Source organism: Scyliorhinus canicula, chromosome 8 (assembly GCF_902713615.1).
Source record: "Scyliorhinus canicula chromosome 8, sScyCan1.1, whole genome shotgun sequence".
NCBI classification, from domain to species: domain Eukaryota; kingdom Metazoa; phylum Chordata; class Chondrichthyes; order Carcharhiniformes; family Scyliorhinidae; genus Scyliorhinus; species Scyliorhinus canicula.
Window position 1 is genome coordinate 90,386,752 of NC_052153.1, and position 21,038 is coordinate 90,407,789.

General features: G+C 45.3%; 1 protein-coding gene across 4 annotated transcripts in view; it reads left to right on the plus strand.

Moving 5' to 3' along the window:
* Nucleotides 1-21,038, plus strand: part of LOC119970383 (guanine nucleotide-binding protein G(q) subunit alpha) — a 318,243-nt gene that overhangs the window by 97,077 nt on the left and 200,128 nt on the right. For all 4 annotated transcript variants that reach the window (XM_038804914.1, XM_038804913.1, XM_038804916.1 and 1 more), the window contains exon 2: nt 5,005-5,189. In XM_038804914.1, the coding sequence (XP_038660842.1) occupies nt 5,005-5,189 (185 nt within the window). The remainder of the gene's footprint in view (nt 1-5,004; nt 5,190-21,038) is intronic.

Genomic DNA, 21,038 nt, shown 5'->3' on the forward strand with positions numbered 1-21,038 from the left:
AGAGCCCTCTTTGACTGAGGTCGGTGCAGACTTGATGTGCTGAATAGCCCCCTTCTGCACTTTAGGGATTCGTGGATTTTATTAATAATTTTGAATGAGAAATAGATGCAGGACAGGAGATTATCAGAAAATTGAAGTCAGGCAGTGACAGTCATGGATGAGTTTTTCAGGAGCACATTGAACGGTAGAATATGATGGAGAGAATAGGGAGTTGGCAGCACTTTGGAGTCAAATAAAACATTGACGTTGCAAACAGTCTGGTTCAACTTGAGACAGTGACTTCAAATAAGGATGGAACTAATATGAGATTGGCAAAGTCAAAGATAATAGCTTTGGATAAGCAATTATTAGCTGGCGACAATTGTGTCACGTCTGTCTGTGTGGAGTTTGCACTTTCTCCCCGTGTCTACGTGAGGTTCCTTGGGTGCTCTGGCTTCCTCCCACAGTCCAAAAAAGTGCCGGTTAGGTGGATTGATCATGATAAATTACCCTTAGTGTCCAAAAAATTAGGGGTTACAGGGATAGGGTAGAGGCGTGGGATTAAGTCAGGTGCTCTTTCCAAGGGCCGGTGCAGATACTATGCGCCGAACGGCCTCCTGCACTGTAAGGATTCTATAATGGATGTCAGGCAGCCAGACAGCAAAGCTGGGTGATGTGGAAGTAAAGCTGGGTGTCGCCAGCATACATGTGGAAGCTGATCCTATCCCTTCAGCTGGCGTTGCCAAGGGATAGCATGTACATGAGGAAGGAGGGGCACTAAATATGGATCCCCTGAAAACGTAGAACATAATAGTGCCAGTGGTGGGAAGACATTGTTGAAGCAGTTGTAGCTATGACTGGAGAGGTAAGAATGGAAACTGGAGGTCAGAAGAGATGAGTTGGAAGAGGATGGTATTGTTGATTGTGTGAAAGGTTGCATCAAGATTAAAAGGATGTGAAGCAACTGTGCTACAGTCACAGTTGTAGATTAAGCCTTTTGTGACTTTGATTTTGACTGTTAGAATGTTGTGGAGAGATGGAACCTAGTTGTAGAAGTTAAGACTGCTAGAATAGATAGCCTTGAACTTTGAAGCCTGGAACAGTGGCAGGCGAGCAAAGGACAGTACCGCACAGGAACTGGCCCTTCGGCCCTCTAAACCTGCACTGATCATGATGCCTGCCTAAACTAAAAGCGTCAGCACTTTCGGGGTCCGTATCCCTCTTTTCCCATGCTATTCATGTATTTGTCAAGATGCCTCTTAAACATCGCTATCGTACCTGCTTCCACCACCTCTCCCGGCAGCAAGTTCAGGCACTCGCCACCCTCTGTAAACAATTTTGCCGTGAACGTATCCTCTAAACTTTGCCCCTCGCACCTTAAATCTATGTCCCCATGTAATTGACTTTTCAACCCTGGAGAAAAGTTTTTGACTATGCACTCTGTCCACGCTACTCATAATTTTGTAAACTTCCTATCAGGTCGCCCCTCAACCTCTGTCGTTCCAGTGAAAGCAATCTGATTTTATCCAACCTCTCCTCATAACTAACTCTAGAGCAGAAAGGAAATAATTTACCAGACATCAGAAATTGCTCTGAGAGGTCTGATGAGCACTTCTTGAAACAGTCAAGAGATTCCAGGATCCTCACTCTGTAAGTTCCAAAATGCATCTCTGACTCTGTGAGGCTGTACCAGTTAAAATATAAGATATTTCTGTGGTATCTCTTGATTGCTGCATGAAAGTTGAGTTTCCTTGAAGCAATACGATATTTTTTTAAAATTTAGAGTACCCACTTATTATTTTTCCAATTAAGGGCAATTTAGCATGGTCAATCCATCTAACCTGCACATCTTTGGGTTGTGAGGTTGAAACCCACGCAGACACGAGGAGAATGTGCAAACTCCACACGGACAGTGATCCAGGGCCGGGAACGAACGCGGGTCCTCGGTGCCGTAGGCAGCAGTGCTAACCACTGTGCCACAATATTTAAGACTCAGTCCCTACATGGCTGAAGGTAAAGGTGAACATTTTTAAGGTAATCTCAGTATGTTTACCCTCCATTTTTGAAAACAATAGGATTGACCCCTACTTTATCTTGGGGACTACAAAGTTAATTTTTGTTGAAAAAAGGGATATGCTATGAAGGGCTGGGGGAGAGTGGGTGGGTAAGAAAATGTTTGGGAACCTCTGCTCAGTGTTCAGATTTTACTCCGTTGACCTTTGACACTAAGTTCTGGTTAAGAGGAGCCCTTGTTTATTATTTTGTTTGTCTACCTGTTGAGCTTCTCAATAAACTAAAACTGATTTTTATATAACCCATGAAGCAATTTGGGAGTAGGATTGCTTTGTTTGACTTAACTATTCAATACAATTCTGCTTCCTTTTACCACTTAGCTGGGAATTCTGATAATATAGTGTCAATGATAGTTAGGCTTGTTTCTGAAAAACAGTCCCTTGCTTTCTTTGGCAGCGATTGCAAGTTAGAAAGAAAACTTTACCAAGTAGAGGGGTGAGGAATATCTTGCAGTCAGGTGGGCTCAGAACAAGGTGGCTGGAAATGGACAAGACTATTATTTTCTTTGCTACATTTAGTAGTTTTATTTCTCCCTATCATGCGCTGTCTTGAGAGCAAAGATTGAAAACTACCTTCACGGAATCCAGAAGCCACTCCAGAACTGTCAGGAGTGTGTGTATAGGGCAGCAGAGTGGTTAGCATTACTGCCTCACGGCGCCGAGGTCCCAGGTTCGATCCCGGTTCTGAGTCACTGTCCGTGTGGAGTTTGCACATTCTCCCCGTGCTTGCGTGGGTTTCGCCCCCACAACCCAAAGATGTGCAGGATAGGTGGATTGGCCACGCTAAATTGCCCCTTAATTGGGAAAAATGAATTAGGTACTCTAAATTTATATTTTTTTAAAATGGAGTGTGTGTGTATGTGTGGGGGCCCAGGAGGGTGTGATTGCTTATTTTGATATTTTTGTTTGGTCTGTGTTATTGGAATATTTCCTGGTCTCAGCCTGACAATGTACGTTATCTTGGTGTTATTTGAAATTAAAAAGTTGTACTCACTCCAGTAATATATGTATGCACTATTTTAGGTAATTTAACAAATACATTTCTCTTTAGTCAGTAATGGGACACAGTAGCTGTACAGAGAAACATTTAAAAAGTGTTGACAATTGAGGCAGAACTGCTTTTCTTGTTAGGATTATAATTCCTTATTGGTCTGAAATTAATTCATTGTGTCTCTGGCTGTGAAATTAACAGTCTGTAAACATTGTAACATTTAAGATACAGGAAGTTCCAATGCTTGTTACATTGGTTCCTTCCTAGAAACAAGAGTGGGACCCTCTGAGTGTTTCGGTAGGTCCCCAGATCAATTCCTGGGTCAGTGAAGAGCAGTTGGCAGTCAGTTTCTGGGGAGTGAGCCAGAAATGACTCGAGCAGGGTTCAGGGGAAGTCCTGGTAATTTAAGAGGGCTCGAAGGAAGCCCAGGGGTCGTGTGTAGCTGGGTAAAGGTGGGAGACAGGGGTTCTGAGGAACTTGGGGCAGTGCCAACTCAGTGAAGCGCACTGTCTAGCAAAGAGCTGAGATTACAGCAGTAAGTAGAGACTGAAGTGCAGATTTGGGAATATAAAGAGAAGGAATCTTGATAGGTGAGATTGAAACTGTGTGAGGTGGGTCATTGTTAAAGCCATACAAGTAGGAGTGAGATTTGGAGAGAATTTCAAGGAGAGATATTTGAAGGTGAAGCTGGGAATTCTTCTTGAGACAGTTTCAATGAGACTGATTGACCTGGTGTTTCCTGAAGTCTGGATAGGTTTTTGAGAAATCCATGGACTCTGTCTTGATTTTTCATTTACTCCGTTGTGTGGTGTGTTGAACCACAGTTGGTCTGTTAATTCACATGTCCTTCAAACGTATCCTGAACGTTAGTGTGCAAGATGCATGTATTAAGTTGTTTTATCTTTCTGAATTTGTATAGGAAATCTTGTTTTTATTTGTTCAAAAACCAAGGAATGTTGTGGCTTTATTCCAAAACCAAGTGTCCTAATCTCAACCTCTATCTATTTTAAGCAGACTTATTGGTCCCTGACCAGACCCCCCCCCCTGTCCTGGGGTCTCGCCCAACATTGTTAACGAAGATTTTTGTTCTTAATATTATGCACAGCATTGTAGCACAGTGGTTAGCACTGTTGCTTCACAGCGACAGGAGCAGACTTATTGGTCCCTGACCAGATCTCCCCCAAGTCCTGGGGTCTGGCCCAACATTGTTAACGAAGATTTTAGTTCTTAATATTATTATGGACAGCCTTGTAGCAGAGTGGTTAGCACTGTTGCTTCACAGCGCCAGGGACCTGGCTTTAATTCCCGGCATGGGTCATTGTTTGTGCAGAGTCTTCACATTCTCCCCGTGTCTGCATGGGTTTCCTCCCACAAGTCCCGAAATACATGTTTGTTGGGTAATTTGGACATTCTGAATACTTCCTCAGTGTACCCGAACAGGTGCTGGAATGTGGTGACTAGGTGATTTTCATGGTAACTTCATTGCAGTGTTAATGTAAGCCTACTTATGACACTAATAAAGATTATTATTATTTACACTGCAATGTATATTATCAGCACATAAAGTTCAAACAAGATGAATAGTTTGTGAATATATACTAAAATTAAGTTTAGAGATTTGAACAAGTAGATTTCAACAAGTAGCTGTCATAACAATGATGATTGCAGTAAATTATTTATACAATCAACTTGAAAATTATTCTACACTATGTGAACAGTTATGTTGTGGAAAGGATTGTTGGCAGTCTGTCACCCAACACCTCTCGGTAGTCTGAAAACACTTCGAAGATGGCTGTTATCTGGCCACTTGTCATTTTCTTCTAACTTATTTTCTTATAATTGGCCTTAACCTTTGATTTGATGTAATATATTTTCTTTTTTGATTACCTTCAATTTCTAGCAAGATTTGCGATGTGAAAATCAATATTGTTGACACTGTACTTATTTGGTTTGTCTCCTCAGGCACAGGAGAAAGTGGCAAGAGCACATTCATCAAACAAATGCGAATTATCCATGGTACAGGATACTCTGATGAGGACAAACGAGGCTTCACAAAGCTGGTTTATCAGAATATTTTCACTGCCATGCAGGCTATGATCCGAGCAACGGACACACTCAAAATACAATACAAATATGAGTACAATAAGGTAAAGTACTGTTGCTTCAAATTTTAGTCCTTACTGTTTTCAGAACCTTTTTGTTTAAATTTTAGCGAAGGCCAATTTAAAATTATAGTGCACCATATTTGCCCCTCTGACATGTGATAACTTAACCCAGTTGTAATTTGAATCAAAATTGTGACAACTTAAAAGTTTGGTTTGTTTTATTTCTTGTTGATGGCTACTATTATGGGAATTTGTTGGTTTTGATTTAAAATGAAACACCACTAGGCTGAATACGTATGATTCAAAAACCGAATGAGTATGAGTCTTTAGTAAATTTTAACACCACATTTTAAATCATTTGATGCAAAGTGACCAGACTATTCGCAACTCCAATGTTTTATTTACATCTGAACATATGTACAAACTTGTGAATTAGGAGCAGGAGTAGCACACTTGGCCCTTCAGGTCTACTCTGCCATTCAATAAGATCATTGCTGATCTGATTTCAACCTCAGCTGCACATTCCCTCCTACCCACAATAACCTTTCACTCCTTTACTTATGAAAGATCTATCTAACGCTGCCTTATAAGATAGTCAAGGTCTCTACTTCCACCACCCTTTGAGAAAGAGCGTTCCAAAGACCTGTGACCCTTTAAGAGAAATAAATTCTAATCATCTCTTAATGGGAGGCCCCTTACTTTTAAACAGAGTCCCCTAGTTCTACATTTTCCCACAAGAAGAAACATGCCTTCAAGATCGACCCTATCAAAATCCCCTGAGGCCTTATCTTTCAATCAAGTCGCCTCTTATTCTTGTAAATTCCAGTGGATACAAGCCTACCCTGTCCAACCTTTCTCCATAAGACAAGCCGCTCATAGTTTAGTAAACCTCTGAACTTCTTCCAATGCATTTACCAAAAGAGAAAATGCTGGAAAATCTCAGCATGTCTGGCAGCATCTGTACAGAGAGAAAAGAGCTAACGTTTCGAGTCCAGGTGACCCTTTGACAAAGTCCAATGCATGTACATCCTGAAATAAGGACACCAATAATGTACACAGTCCTCCAGATGTGGTCACAGTAATGCTGTGAATATTTGAAGCATAATCTCTCTACTTCTGCATTCAATTTTCCTGACAATAAATGATAACCGTATATTATTAGTTTTCTCAATTACTTGCTGTATCTGCACACTGTCATTTTTAATTCATGTACCAGGTTATCTGAATCCCTCAGTATCTCCAAGCTCTGCAACTTCTCACCATTTAGATAATCTTTTAAAATTTTTCTTGGCAAAATGCAGTCTTGCATAGAATTATTTGACTCCAAAGATCTGCCAACCCCCTCTTTTATGGTAAGTTTATGCTGGAAGGTAAACTTGATCAACTTAAATTGACTTCCAATAAGCATTGAGAAATGCATTTGGCATTCACTGGCTAGAGAAATTCTAAAGTTTGAAACTTCAGCAAATGGAAGATGTTAGTATTTCCCACTGTAATTAAGAATTTGTGTACCATTATTGCACTACATTGGGAATTTTCATCCTGGCTTGAATATATATCTATGTGGTCTGTTCGGTCAAATGAATAATCGTTTTAAAAAATGGCATGGGAGTTGGAGGAAGACTTACTGTCCTGCTGCTGCATGCTGTGCTGTAGAAATCCAGCAACTTTTAGCAGTATTCAATACAATGTATTTGGACCATTCTGTTGAGAGTACATGCATTAATTTCAGGGTAGAAATTATGAACTATTCAGACAATTATTCATATCAAAAGTTAAATCGGGGCCATTGCTGTCAACAAAATGAATTCAGGAGCAATTTCTGCTACTTCTTTGAATACCTTGTATAATTTACACTCATGTATTTGTTCTCCCTTTTCAAAACTGGTAAAGTTATGGGCTGAGGTAATACTAAAATCCTTGTTTATAAAGTTGGAGCTTTTTTTTTAGTTATGCAAATTGTAACTTAGTGATGTAAATTGTAACTTGGTGACATAGTGTAAGAAAACATGATATCAAGCGTATGAAGTTGGGGAAGGCACCTGGAGTGGATGGGGACCCGGCGGAATTTTATAAGGAATTTACGACGGACTTGGCATCACATCTGTTGGGGGTATTTAATAAAGCACTGGAGAAGGCAGACTTGCCGGACTCGAGACACAGGCAGTAATCACACTAATCCTGAAAAAGGGGAAGGAACCGGTTCATATAGGCCCATATCACTATTGAACACGGATGTGAAAGTATTGGATAAAATGGTGAAAGTATTGGCTAAGTTGTTGGCGGGGATGGATGGAGGAGTGTGTCCCGGAGGTGGTTGCAGAAGATCAAACAGATATGTGAAGGGCAGACAGCTCGCAAATAATATAAGACGGCTGTTGAATGTGGTGATGAATCCGTCGGGGCTCTGGTGGAGGTGCCCATGGACGCAGAGAAGGCATTTGATATGGTGGAGTGGCGATACTTGTTTGAGGTTTTGGGAAGGTTTGGGTTTGGGCCGAGATCTGTGGCATGGGTGCGGTTGCTGTATGCGTCACCAAGGGAGAGGGTGAAAACAAATCATATGAGCTGACGCAGCTTTGACTTACACAGGGGTACGAGGCAGTGGTGCCCGTTGTCGCCATTGCTGTTTGTGCTGGCCATAGAACTATTGGTGATGGCTCTTAGGGGTCGGCAGAGTGGCGGGGGATTATGAAGGGACAAAGAGCATTGGGTGTCGCTCTGTGCTGCTGACACCTTGTTGTATGTTTCGGATCTGTTAGAGTATGGGAAGGATTACGGGCCTGCTGGGGTGATTTGGAGGGTTCTCGGGTACAAGCTGGATGTAGGGAAAAGCGAGGTATTACCGGTGAATGAGCTAGGACAACGGGCTAATTTAGAGGGGATGCCATTTACGATCACGAGGGATAGGTTTAGGTATTTGGGGATTCAGGTAGCAAGGGAATGGATGGGGCTCCATAAGTGTAAATTGACGAAGCTGGTGGAGGAGATCAGGGAGGATCTTAGCAGGTGGGATACACTGCACTTAACGTTGGCAGGGAGGGTCCAAGTGTTGAAAATGAATATTCTGCTGAAGTTCTTTATCTTTCAGGCTCTCCCGATCTTTATACTAAAGGCCTTTTTTCGGAAAGTGGTCACGATTGTTTCTGGCTTTGTATGGATGGGGAAGGTGCTGAGGGTGGGGAGGACCCTGCTACAGAGGCAGCAGGGAGGGTTGGCGTTGCCGAACTTGCTTCATTATTACTGGGTGGCGAATGTGGACAAGGTGTGGCGGTGGTCAGAAGAAGGGGTGGAGTGGGTTCGGATGGAGGAGTAATCTTGTAAGGGGTCTAGTTTGAGGGCTATGGTGATGGCAGCGTTGCCAATGGCTCTGAGTAGGTATTCAGGGAGCCCACTGGTGCAGTCCACCGTGAAGATATGGAATTGGTTAAGGAGGCATTTTAGGGTGGAAGGGATGTCTGTGCTAGCGTCGCTGTGCGAGAATTATGGGTTTGAGCCGGAGGGGGAATGGATAGTGTATACAGGAGGTGGAGGGAAGTGGGGCTGATCAAGGTGAGGGATCTGTATTTTGAGGAAGGGCTCGCCAGTCTGGTGGAGCTAAGGAAGAGGCTAGAGCTGTCGAGGGAGGGAGTGAGTTCAGGTATCTGCAGGTTAGGGACTTTGCGCGAAAGGTCTGGAGGGGGTTCCCTAGGTTGCCGGGATACACCCTGTTGGAGCGACTGCTGCTTCTGGATGTGGAACGGCAGGGAAGAATTGGGCATATATACAAGTGGCTGGGGGAGCAGGGAGGCGAGTGCATGGTGAAGATCAAGGAGAAATGGGAAGCTGAGTTGGGAGGTGAGATCAACTGGGGAGTATGGAGTGATGCACTGCGTAGGGTAAACGGGACCTCCTCTTGTGCAAGGATGAGCCTGATGCAGTTTAATGTGGTGCACAGGGTGCATGTGACCCAGGTGAGAATAAGTGGGTTCTTTCAGGGGGTAGCAGATGAGTGTGAGGGGTGTGGGCGGGGGCCAGTGAATCACGCGCTCGTATTTTGGAGTTGCGAAAAATTAGGAAGATTCTGGGCGGGAGTGTTCGCGGTCTCCGCCAGGATAGTGGAGGAGGAGGTGGCCCCGGAACCTTTGGTGGCGACATTTGGGGTTTCAGAGAAGCTGGAGGGGGAAGGCCGATGCCGTGGCCTTTGCCTCTCTGATTGCACGGCGGCAAATTTTGCTGGAGTGGCAGTCGGCATTTTCACCAGAGGTAGCGGTTTGGTTGGGTGACCTATATGGCTTCCTGCGATTAGAGAAGAAAAGTATGAGTTAAGGTGCTCTTCAGGGGGGTTTGAGGAAAGGTGGGGGATGTTTGTGACCGTGTTTGAGGGGCTGTTCATCACGGGGGGGGAGGGGGGTGAAAAAGGGGAAAATTCCGTACAGATTGTATAGTTGATCATTGGAAAGTATGTTTCCGGGGTGTTTATTCATTGTAACCTGTTTTGATACATGTTTATAATAAAATACATTTTAAGAAAAAGAAAACATGATAACTTTTACAAGCCATTGAGAACATCTGCATTTAAAGTTGATGGTTAACACTTTGCTTTGAAGCACTCACTGTGCAATTCAGATAAGTAGCCCTTTTTGCACCAATTGCTAAACGATTGATAAGGGGATGTTGAAGATCTAAAATAAATTTTATAATTATCACTTGTTTTCGTTAGGGTAATCACATAGAACCACTGAGCTGTAAAGATCACCTTTTAATTACTCCCAAAATAATTTAATGCATAAAATAGTGTTCTGGTACTTGTAGAATATGGAATCAGAATGTAAACTGTTTCCTCTTCCCAAATGAGTGATTTTGTATTTTTGGTATTATTCTTGCATGCCATGAGTTTGTTGAACTTGTCTTTGTCTTAAATGACAAGAGTTAACTTTGCTTTGTTTTTTGTAACAAGGAATACATTTGTTGGACATTTTATTATTATGGAATAGAAACTCATTCACACAATTCCATTATTTCCTTTTATCAAAACAATAAACAGTCTTGTTTTGAAATTTTATGCAATTTATGGCACAGAAACATGCCATTCGACTCAACTGGTCTTTGCAGTTGTTTACACTCATTCAAGCTTTCTCTTACCCTACTTCATCCAACTCCATCAGTATATCTTCTATGCTTTACCTCATTTACTTAAATTTAGCATTCCCTGACATGTATCAATACTATTTGTCTCAGCCACTCCATGTTGTGGCAGTTCCACATTCTAACAACTGTGTAAATAAGATTCTCTTGAATTCCTTAGTCGAATATATTGGTCAATCATGTTATGGTTATAACAATATTTTGACTTTCCAAAAGTAGAAACATCTTGATATATATTCTCGCAAACCCTTTCATAATTTTTCACCTGTCAGTGATTTTGTTAAAAAAAAGAGAAATGAGCCTTCGCCTTTAAAGCTATTCCTGATCTTATTATCCCTCTGTTCTCATATCATTCTCGTACATCTTTTTGCCCCGCTTTCAGTGTTTCAACATCTTTTTGCAATAATAGAGAATACATCTATGCATTGTCCCTCAAGTGTGGTACTGTACTCTTAAGTGTAATTAATCATTTGCTTTTAAATATCTATAGAATGTGAGAAACCTAGAAGTATGATGGTCTTTAGAAGTAAGATTTTATTTCTTTAGGCTACTTGCATATCACATATTTATAAGAGCTCTGACTCAAATTTTAATTCCTCTCTGACCACAGGGCAGGTACCAGAGGATTGGAGGATGGCTTATGTGATTCCACTTTTCGAGAAGGGTGGTAGAGATTGTCATAATATACATCCAGGTATATGATGGAGTGCAGACAGGCAGTGATTGACACACAGGGTGACCAGCGAGCACACAGAACACAGCAGCCAATCACCAGACAGGACACGGCCACTATAAAGCCAGAGGGCACCAGTTTCCCCGCTCTCTCGGGATCCAGCCTCTGAGACAGACACAGCTCGTGAGCTAGAACATCAGCTAGAACAAGCACCATGTGGTAGTCAGTTAGTCTGGTCATGTTAGCCTCAGGTCTCCAGTCAAGTCAGCATAGTGTCAACCCACAGTTAAGCATGTATTATAGTTAGTTGTTCAATAAAATCGTGTTTTCAAGTGTTGGAAGCCTGTCTCTCTCTACACTGCATCAAACACAGTCCACGTAGACCCAGCTTACCCAACACATCATGGTACCAGTGAGTCGTGCTGAAGTTTGACAGACCTGCCTTGAGATAATCTACCTTTGACCAACGATCAGCGATCCGGTAACATGGACAGTGTCCGCCCTCCCCCGCAGCTCCCGGCGTCATGACGTGTTCCAATTGTGGCCCCGCCCATTTAAAGCGGCAATGTCCGGCTAAATCTCGACGCTGTCTCCAGTGTGGCAATCTTGGCCACTATGCAGCCCTTTGCAGATCTGCTCCACTGCCCAGCACACAGCGATCCCAACCACAGCACAGGAGCATCCGATCAGTACAACAGCCCGTGACAGACTCCGACCCCGACAGTCTGTCAGATCCCGACGCTGAGGGCCTCAAATCCCCTTTCCGGGTGGGCATCATCACTAAGCATGCGCTGCCTTTCTCAAAGATGGTGGCACACATCCCAATCCTGAGCGTTGATCCGGACGACGAGTGGTGTGCTACCCTTATGGTTAACACGGCTCGCATACGTTTCAAGCTGGACACCGGTGCTTCAGCAAATCTCATTTCAAAGTCTGACCTCGACACCATCGGCGTCAAACCAAGCATTCTTCCACCGGCCTGCCAGCTCCTCGACTATGGCAATGTCATTGCTGCTAGTGGCTCATGCCAGCTTGCGGTGTCCAATAGGTCATTCAAAACAAAGCTGCATTTTGAAATCGTAGGAACCAACAGAGCTTCCCTGCACGGTGCTCAGGCCTGCAAACTCCTGAACCTAGTGCAGCGGGTTCACAGTGTCATCTGCACAGGCACTAGCCTTGCCAGATGATAGCTTCCAGGCTCAACTCAAAGACATCATAGCGCAATACCATAGCGTGTTCGAAGGTATGGGCAGACTCCCATACTAATACAAAATCCAACTGAAGCCAAATGTCATCCCTGTGGTTCACGGACCGTGTCGGGTGCCGGCACCCCTCAAGGACAGCCTCAAGCAGTAACTGCAAGACCTCCAGGACCAGGGCATCACTTCAAAGGTCACGGAATCCACGGACTGGGTTAGCTCCATGGTTTGCGTCAAGAGGCCGTCAAGGGAACTTCGAATCTGTATCGACCCCAAAGATTTGAACCGCAACATCATGAGGGAACACTACCCAATACCTAAACGAGAAGAACTAACCAGCGAGATGGCGCATGCCAAATTCTTCACGAAGCTGGATGCCTCCAAGGGGTTTCGGCAAATACAGCTGGACGCGTCCAGTCGCAAGCTGTACACATTCAACACCCCGTTCGGATGCTACTGTTATAACCGAATGTCCTTTGGCATCATTTCCGCCTCAGAGGTGTTCCACTGCATAATGGAACAAATGATGGAGGGCATCGAGGGGGCGTGAGTGTAAGTCAACAACATCATAATATGGTCCACAGCTCCCCAAGAGCACATCTTTCGCCTCAAACGGCTGTTCCACAGGATCCACGAGCATGGCCTCCGACTCAACAGAGCCAAATGCTCGTTCGGTCAATCAGAAATCAAATTCCTTGGCGACCACATTTCGCAGCACGCCGTTCAGTCAGATGCGGGCAAGGTTTCGCCGATCAACGACATGAAGGAGGACAAGAAGGCGTTCCTCCGCTTCCTAGGGATGGTCAACTTCCTTGGGAAGTTCACCCCCAACTTGGCGTCACACACCACAGCCCTCCGCCATCTCGTAAAAAAACGACTGACTTCCAGTGGCTACCCACTCATGAGCAAGAGTGGCGTGAGCTTAGGGCACAACTCACCAAGGCCCCGGTGCTGGCGTTTTTCGACCCCGCCAAGGAAACAAAAATATCCACCGACGCCAGCCAGGCTGTCATTGGGGCAGTGCTCCTCCAAAGGGATGACTCCTCCTGAGCCCCGGATGCATATGCCTCGAAAGCCATGACGCCCACTGAGCAACGATACGCTCAGATTGAAAAGAATGCCTGGGCCTCCTTACTGGGATCGACAAGTTCCATGATTATGTGTATGGACTCCCCAAATTCACGGTCGAGACGGACCACAGGCCGTTGGTTCACATCATACAAAAAGACCTCAATGACATGACGCCACGGTTACAATGCATCCTCCTCAAGCTACGTGGCTACGATTTCGACCTTGTGTACACCCTGGGCAAAGAGCTCATTGTTGCTGATGCACTCTCCAGATCTATCACCACACTATGTGAGCAGACTGACATTGTCTGTCAAATAGACGCAATTCTGTGCCTCCAATTTTCCGGCCACTGATGAGAGGGTCGTGCAAATTCGTGAGGAAACGGCCAGGGATCCTCTGCTCCAGCGGGTGATGCAGCACCTCATGAATGGATGGCAAAAGGGGCAGTGTCCCCAGTTTTATAATGTCAAGGACGATCTAACGGTGATAGACGGCATCCTTATGAAGCTTGACAGAATTGTGATCCCACAGAGCATGCAAGATTTGGTTCTTGGCCAAATCCACGAGGGTCACCTGGGGGTCGAAAAATGTCGCCGTCGAGCCCGAGAGGCAGTGTACAGGCCAGGCATCAGCCAAGATGTCGCCAATACGGTCCTCAATTGCCCGACGTGCCAAAAATTCCAGCCGGCCCAGCCTAAAGAGACTCTACAGCCGCATGAAATGGTCACCTCCCCATGGCGCAAAGATGGTGTTGACCTGTTCCATGCCAAGGGGCGTGACTATGTCCTCCTGGTGGACTACTTTTCCAACTACCCCGAAGTGGTCAGACTGTCTGACATCACGTCGACGGCAGTAATTAAGGCATGCAAGGAAACTTTTGCCCGACATGGGATCCCATTCTCGGTGATGAGTGACTGTTTCTTCAGCCAAGAGTGGTCCGATTTTGCCAGGCTGTAAAACTTTCGGCACGTCACATCCAGCCCCCACTACCCACAGTCGAATGGGAAGGCCGAAAAAGGGGTCCACATCGTTAAAAGACTATTATGCAAAGCTGCTGACGCGGGTTCTGATTTCAACCTGGTGCTGTTGGCCTATTGAGCGACCTCTCTGTCCACTGGGCTGTCCGCAGCACAGCTCCTCATTTACCGCACGCTGCGAACGACTGTACCGGCTATCCACATTCCGGACCTTGACAACTTCCCGGTCATACAGAGGATGCAGCAGTCTTGGGCCCAATGCAAGTCGGCATACGACGCCCATGCCACAGACCTCCCTGAGCTGGTCCCTGCTGACCGAGTCGTGTTCAGCTGCCTGACGGTGGCTGGTCCGCCACGGCTATAGTGGTCAAGCAAGTGGCCCCAAGGTCGTTCCTCGTTCGCATGCCTGATGGTTCCTTTCTCCGGCGTAACAGGTGGGCACTGCGCAGACCTCCACGCCTGCCACTCGACCGTGATGTCCCGCCTCGCACACTGCTTCCTCAGGACGCGCCCTTCCACGAGGCCACCGAACTGCCAGTTATTCTAGCGACCTCTACGACCCACCGCTTTGGAGGCAGTTCCACCCATTCAGGTGCAGGCGGCCCCTGACCCACCCTTGAGGCGGTCAGCCAGAATTCGTCGCCCACAACAGAGACTGAATTTATAGACTGAATGTTGCATTACCTTGTTCTCTCATCGTTTAGACATCTGTACATATTGTTTTTTATCATGCTATCTGCACTAGACACCTTCCCATGTATATAAGTTAGCATATTCTGTATATAGTCAGCTTTTTGTACACTTATTCATTATTTATTAACCTGTACACATGTTTTAACAAAACAAAAGGGGAGGAGATGTCATCATATACATCCAGGTATATGATGGTGTGCAGACAGGCAGTGATTGACACACATGATGAACAGTGAGCACACAGAACACAGCAGCCAATCACCAGACAGGACAAGGCCACTAGAAAGCCAGAGGAGACCAGTTTTCCCGCTCTCTCGGGATCCAGTCTCCGAGACAGACAGAGCTCGTGAGCAATAGCTAGAACAAGCACCATGTGGTAGTCAGTTAGTCTGGTCAGGTTAGCCTCAGGTCTCCAGTCAAGTCAGCATAGTGTCAACCCACAGTTAAGCATGAATTATAGTTAGTTGTTCAATAAAATCGTGTTGCATCTTTTCAAGTGTTGGAAGCCTGTCTCTACACTGCATCAAACGCAGTCCACATAGACCCAGCTTACCCATCGCATCAGAGATGAGCCAGGGAATTACAGACCAGTGTGTCTCACATCGGTGGGAGCGAAACTATTCTGAAGGACAGAATGATTCTCCATTTAGAGAGGCTAGATTTGATCAAGGACAGTCAGCATGGCTTTGTTAGAGGGAAGTAATGCGTAACAAATTTGATTGAATGTTTTGAGGAGATGACCAGGTGTGTAGATGAGGGTAGTGCAGTTGATGTAGGTCATATGGGTGTTTCAGTAAAGTCTTTGACAAGGTCCCACATGGGAGACTGATAAAGAAGATAAAAGTACATGGGATCCAGGGTAATGTGGCAAGTTGGATCAAAAATTGGCTTGGTGTTAGGAGACAGAGAGTGGTGGTAGAAGGCTGTTTGTGTGACTGGAGGCCGGTGTCCAGTGGCATACCACAGGGATCAGTGTTAGGTCCCTTATTGTTTGTGATACATAAAAATGATGTAGAAGAAAATGTGGCGGGGAGGGGTTGATGAGTAAATTTGCAGATGACACACAGGTTGACCAGGTGGTTGACAGTGAAGAAGAAGGTCTTCAGTTGCACGGGGATATAGACTGATTGGTCAGATGGACTGATCAGTGGCAGATGGAATTTAACCGTGAAAAGTGATGGACTTTTGAAGGAGTATCAAAGGAAAACTCAATAGATGACAGGACACTTGGAAGCTCAGAGGGATCTTGCGGTACTTGTTCGCAGATGCCTGAAGGCGGCAGGCAAGATTAATAGGGTAATTAAGAAGGCATACGAGACGCATGACTTTATCAGTTGTGGCAGATTATAAGTGCAGGGAGGGTATGTTGGAACTGAAGAGGACTTTGGTTCGGCCACAGCTGAAGTACTCTATTCAGTTCTGGTCACTGCAGTATAGGAAGGACGTGATTACACTAAAGAAGATACAGAGAAGATTCACCAGGATGTTGCCTGGGATTGAGCATTTTAGCTATGAAGAGAGGCTGGATAAACTCGGGTTGTTTTCTTTGGTGTAGACAAGCCTGAGAAGGGTCCTGATTGAGGTCTACAAGGTTGGGGGAGATGCTGGATAACTGTTTCCCCTTAGTTGAAACCTCAATAAGAATGGGGCATAATTTTAAGGTGAAAGGCAGGAGGTTTAGAGGGGATATGAGGAAATCGAATTTCACCTGGAGGGTAGTGGGAATCTGGAATCCACTACCTGGGAGATAGTTGAGGCAGGAGAGCTCACAATCTTTGAAAAGTATTTGGATGAGCACTTGGAATGTCATAACATTCAAGGCTGTAGGCCAAGTGCTAGGAAGTGGAATAGTGTAGATTAGAGTAATTGTTTTGTGTCGGTGCAAATTTGATGTGCCAAAGGGCCCCTTCTGTAATGTATGATTCTATGATATCTGAATGTAAAAAATAGAATTTCGGGGGCAGCACGGTAGCACAGTTGTTAGCACTGCAGTCTCACGGCACCGTGGTCCCACGTTTGATCCTGGCTCTGGGTCACTGTCCTGTGGAGTTTGCACATTCTCCCCGTGTCTGCATGGTTCTCACCCCCACAACCCAAAGATGTGCAAGGTAGGTGGATTGATCATGCTAAATTGCCCCTTAATTGGAAAAAATTAATTGGGTACTCTAAATTTATATTTAAAAAAAAATAGAATTTCAAAGATTGTCCAGGTAATCTATTGTTTTTTTGAAGGAGATGTGTGATACAATTTGGCCGAAATATTTTTAAAATAAAGCTAAACTGCTTAGCTTTTCGAAATTCTGCTGTATCAGGTTCTATGTTTATCATAAGTATGTTTTTAAAAATAAGGATATGAACTGCAATGATGTTGATGTGAACCCTTAATTCAATAACTGAGCTATTCTGAAACTTGATTCCAAATGGTAATTCTGACATTGTGTTTATTAAAGGACAGCCAAATATTTCAATCTTGCAGGAAGGAATGTATTTAAAATTAGATGTATGGTTGAATCTGCTTTTGGTTGTTTATGGGACTAGGTTTATGCTTGCAGTGGCAGGCTTTAATGGTTTTGAGGATAGGCCAAAAAACATCTTGAATAGTAGAAAAATACTCTGCTTTTGTATTATGGAATTGATTCTGTGATCAGCATTTGCTACCCAATCCTAATTGCAAGTGAGCTGTCTTCCTGAATTCCACGTAATGAAGGTACACCTATAGTGATGTTAGGTAATGAATTCCTGATTTTGACCTAATGACAATGAGGGAATGCTAATATTTTTCCAGTTCTGAATTGTTTGTGACTTGTTGGGGAACTTGGAGATGATGGTTTACTCATGTGCTTGCTGTACTTCACATTCCAGCTATTAAAGAGGTTGCAGATTGTGGCAGTATTCCATCACAGTGGAGAAATGACAATATGATTCTACGTTCGAATAATATATGGCTTGGAGAGAAGCTTGGAGTGGTGGTGTTCCCATGTGTCTACTTTACTTGCCCTTTTAGATGGTAGGGCCGTGAATTTGGAAGGTGCTATCAAAGGAGGCGTGGCAAGTTGCTGCAGTACATCTGGTTTATAACATGGAGAGTACTCCATCACATTGCTGACTTGTGTCTTGTCAATAGTGGACAGACTTTGGTGATTCCCGAGGTGAATTACCGAGGGCAGCACGGTAGCATTTTGTGATAGCACAATTGCTTCACAGCTCCAGGGTCACGGGTTCGATTCCGGCTTGGGTCACTGTCTGTGCGGAGTCTGCACATCCTCCCAGTGTGTGCGTGGGTTTCCTCCGGGTGCTCCGGTTTCCTCCCGCAGTCCAAAGATGTGCAGGTTAGGTGGATTGGCCATGATAAATTGCCCTTAGTGTCCAAAATTGCCCTTAGTGTTGGGTTGGGGTTACTGGGTTATGGGGATAGGGTGGAGGTGTTGACCTTGGGTAGGGTGCTCTTTCCAGGAGCCGGTGCAGACTCGATGGGCCAAATAGCCTCCTTCTGCACTGTAAATTCTATGAAACGTGCAGCAGAATTCCCAGCATCTGACCTCTTCAAGCCACAACATTGGTTTGACTTCCAGTCAATGGTAATTATCAAGATATTGATGGTGGGAGTTTTCAGTGATGATAATGCCGTTGATTGTGTCATGGTCATGGCACCCTGGGCTAGTGCATGGTTAATTCCAGCCCCACTTGACCAGGCGTTGCAAGACAAGTGAAATTAGATTTTATTTAAAATACCTAAGGTCCTTGACTGAGCCCAATAAACTGCAGTCACCAGGTTTGTTACTTTAACAGTATTATAATAAACTGGCAGATATGTAACTGACTATCTAATACCCATTCCCAACCCCCACAGAGTGTGCGTGTGTGTATGGCAAGGCTGTCCATTTTCTGTAGGTTCAGGATCATTAAGTTCACAACCAAGATGTGCCAGGCACTCACTGGTTTAAGAACAATAAAGCTGTTCTCACTTCAACAAGGAAGAGAGAGGGAGCAAGAGAGAGAATGTTCCTCCTCCTTAAAATAGACTTTTCCCAAGAATGCATCACTTGTTATTATGGGAGATATTAGAAACTTGGGAACAAAAATGAGGTCCAAAATGTAACAGGCAGTTTCGGGGTTGAACAGACTAAGGAAAACGACTGTTAGTTGGAGAGTCCGAGGGATACGCTCACAACCTGAGTTACCTTGCCCCATTCAAACTTAAGCTCATTAGGGGGAATACACAGGAAGCCCCAGATCAGCCAGGATAATCTTCTCAAATTCCATTGTCATTCAGGACACCTTGTTAGACCAGCCATTATCCAATCGCAGAGTCGGATTACCTATCTGTCCATTAATGGAACGTTAGTTGCATATGAATACTGTCATGTGAGAGTACCTTTTAAGAAATGGGTGTTTATCATTGATGTCAGAGATTGGGTGTAGCTGGGCTGTCTGTCAGCTTTTTACTTTTGTTTTTTTTAAACAAATCATTTTATTGAGGTATTTTAGGCATATAGAAAAAGTGACGTTGTACAGTACAAAAAAAAGTCAAGATACAAATTAAACATAGTGCAAACCACGGCTCTGTTCACGCACGGACCTGCCTCAATATCTCCTTTACTTTACTTTACTTTACTTTACTCTACTCTACTCTGCCCTTGCGTGCGCCCCCCCCCCCCCCCCCCCCCCCACCCTGCTGACGCTTACTCCTCTGCGAAGATGTCAATAAATGGCTGCTGCCTACGGGCGAACCTCCCTAGGCAAACGTGACCTTCTCTCGGCCAAGAAAGCTCGCCATGTCCAATAGCCGTACCTCAGCCCTCGGGGGCTTTGAGTCCCTCCATGCTAACAGTATTAGTCATTAGGGAAGCAAAGGCCAGAACATCGGCCTCTCTCTCTTCCTGGACTCCCGGGTCCTCCGAAACCCCAAAGATTGCCACCTCAGGGCTCATTACCACCCCAGTTTTCAATACCCGGGACATGACATCTGCGAATCCCTGCCAATGCCCCATCAGTTTAGGGCACGACCAGAACATGTGCACATGGTTAGCCGGCCTTCAGGCGCATCTAGCACACTTGTCCTCCAGCCCGAAGAATCTGCTCATCCGGGCCACCGTCATGTGGGCCCGGTGTACGACCTTAAACTAGATCAGGCTGAGCCTGGCGCATGTTGCGGTCGTGTTTACTATGCTCAGGGCTTCTGCCCTAATACCGTCCTCTAGCTGCCTAACCCCTCCCCCCCCCCCCCCCCCCCCCCCGAGCTCCTCCTCCTACTTAAGCTTCAGGTCTGCGTATCCTCCGCTCCCATTAGTTCCTTGTAGGCGTCTGAAACTCTATCCTCTCCCACCTCTACCCTAAAAACTACCCTGTCCTGCCTCCCCTTCGACGGGAGATGTGGGAAGGACGGCACCAGTCTGCGTACAAAATCCCTCACCTGTAAGTATCTAAAGTCGTTCCCTCTCGCCAGCCCAAACTTCTCTTCCAGCGCCCTCATGCTCGGAAAGCTCCCTTCCAGGAACAGATCCCCCATCCTCACAATCCCCGTCCTCCGCCACAGTCTATACCCACCGTCCATGTTCCCCAGGGCAAATCGGTGGTTGCCGCAGATTGGGGTCCGCACCAATGCTCTTACCTCTCCTACGTGCCTCCTCCACTGGCCCCAGATCCGAAGAGCCGCCACCACTATCGGGCTGGTGGAGTACCGTGCCGGCAGAGGCGCCCTGACCAGGGCTGCTAAGCTAGTGCCCCTGCATGAAGCAGCCTCCATCTACTCCCAAACCGACCCCGCACCCACCATCCATTTCCTTATCATCGCTATGTTGGGCGCCCAGTAATAGTTGCTGAAGTTCGGCAACGCCAGCCCCCCCTTCTCCTCTGCTCCTTTCAAGCATCACCCTCTTCACCCGCGGGAACTTCTCTGCCCATACAAATCCCAGAATAATTTTATTCAGCCTCTTAAAGAAGGACCGCAGGATAAAGATGGGGAGACACTGAAAAACAAACAAGAACCGCGGGAGAATCGTCATCTTAACAGTATTCACCCTCCCAGCCAATGACAGCGGGAGTGCATTTTACTTTTGTTTTAGGCTGTTTGCTGCAGGGCGTGTTTTAGTTTTGTTTTCAGTGTTGGAGCTCAAGCCAGACAAAGCCAGTATACTGCTGTTCTCTCTGC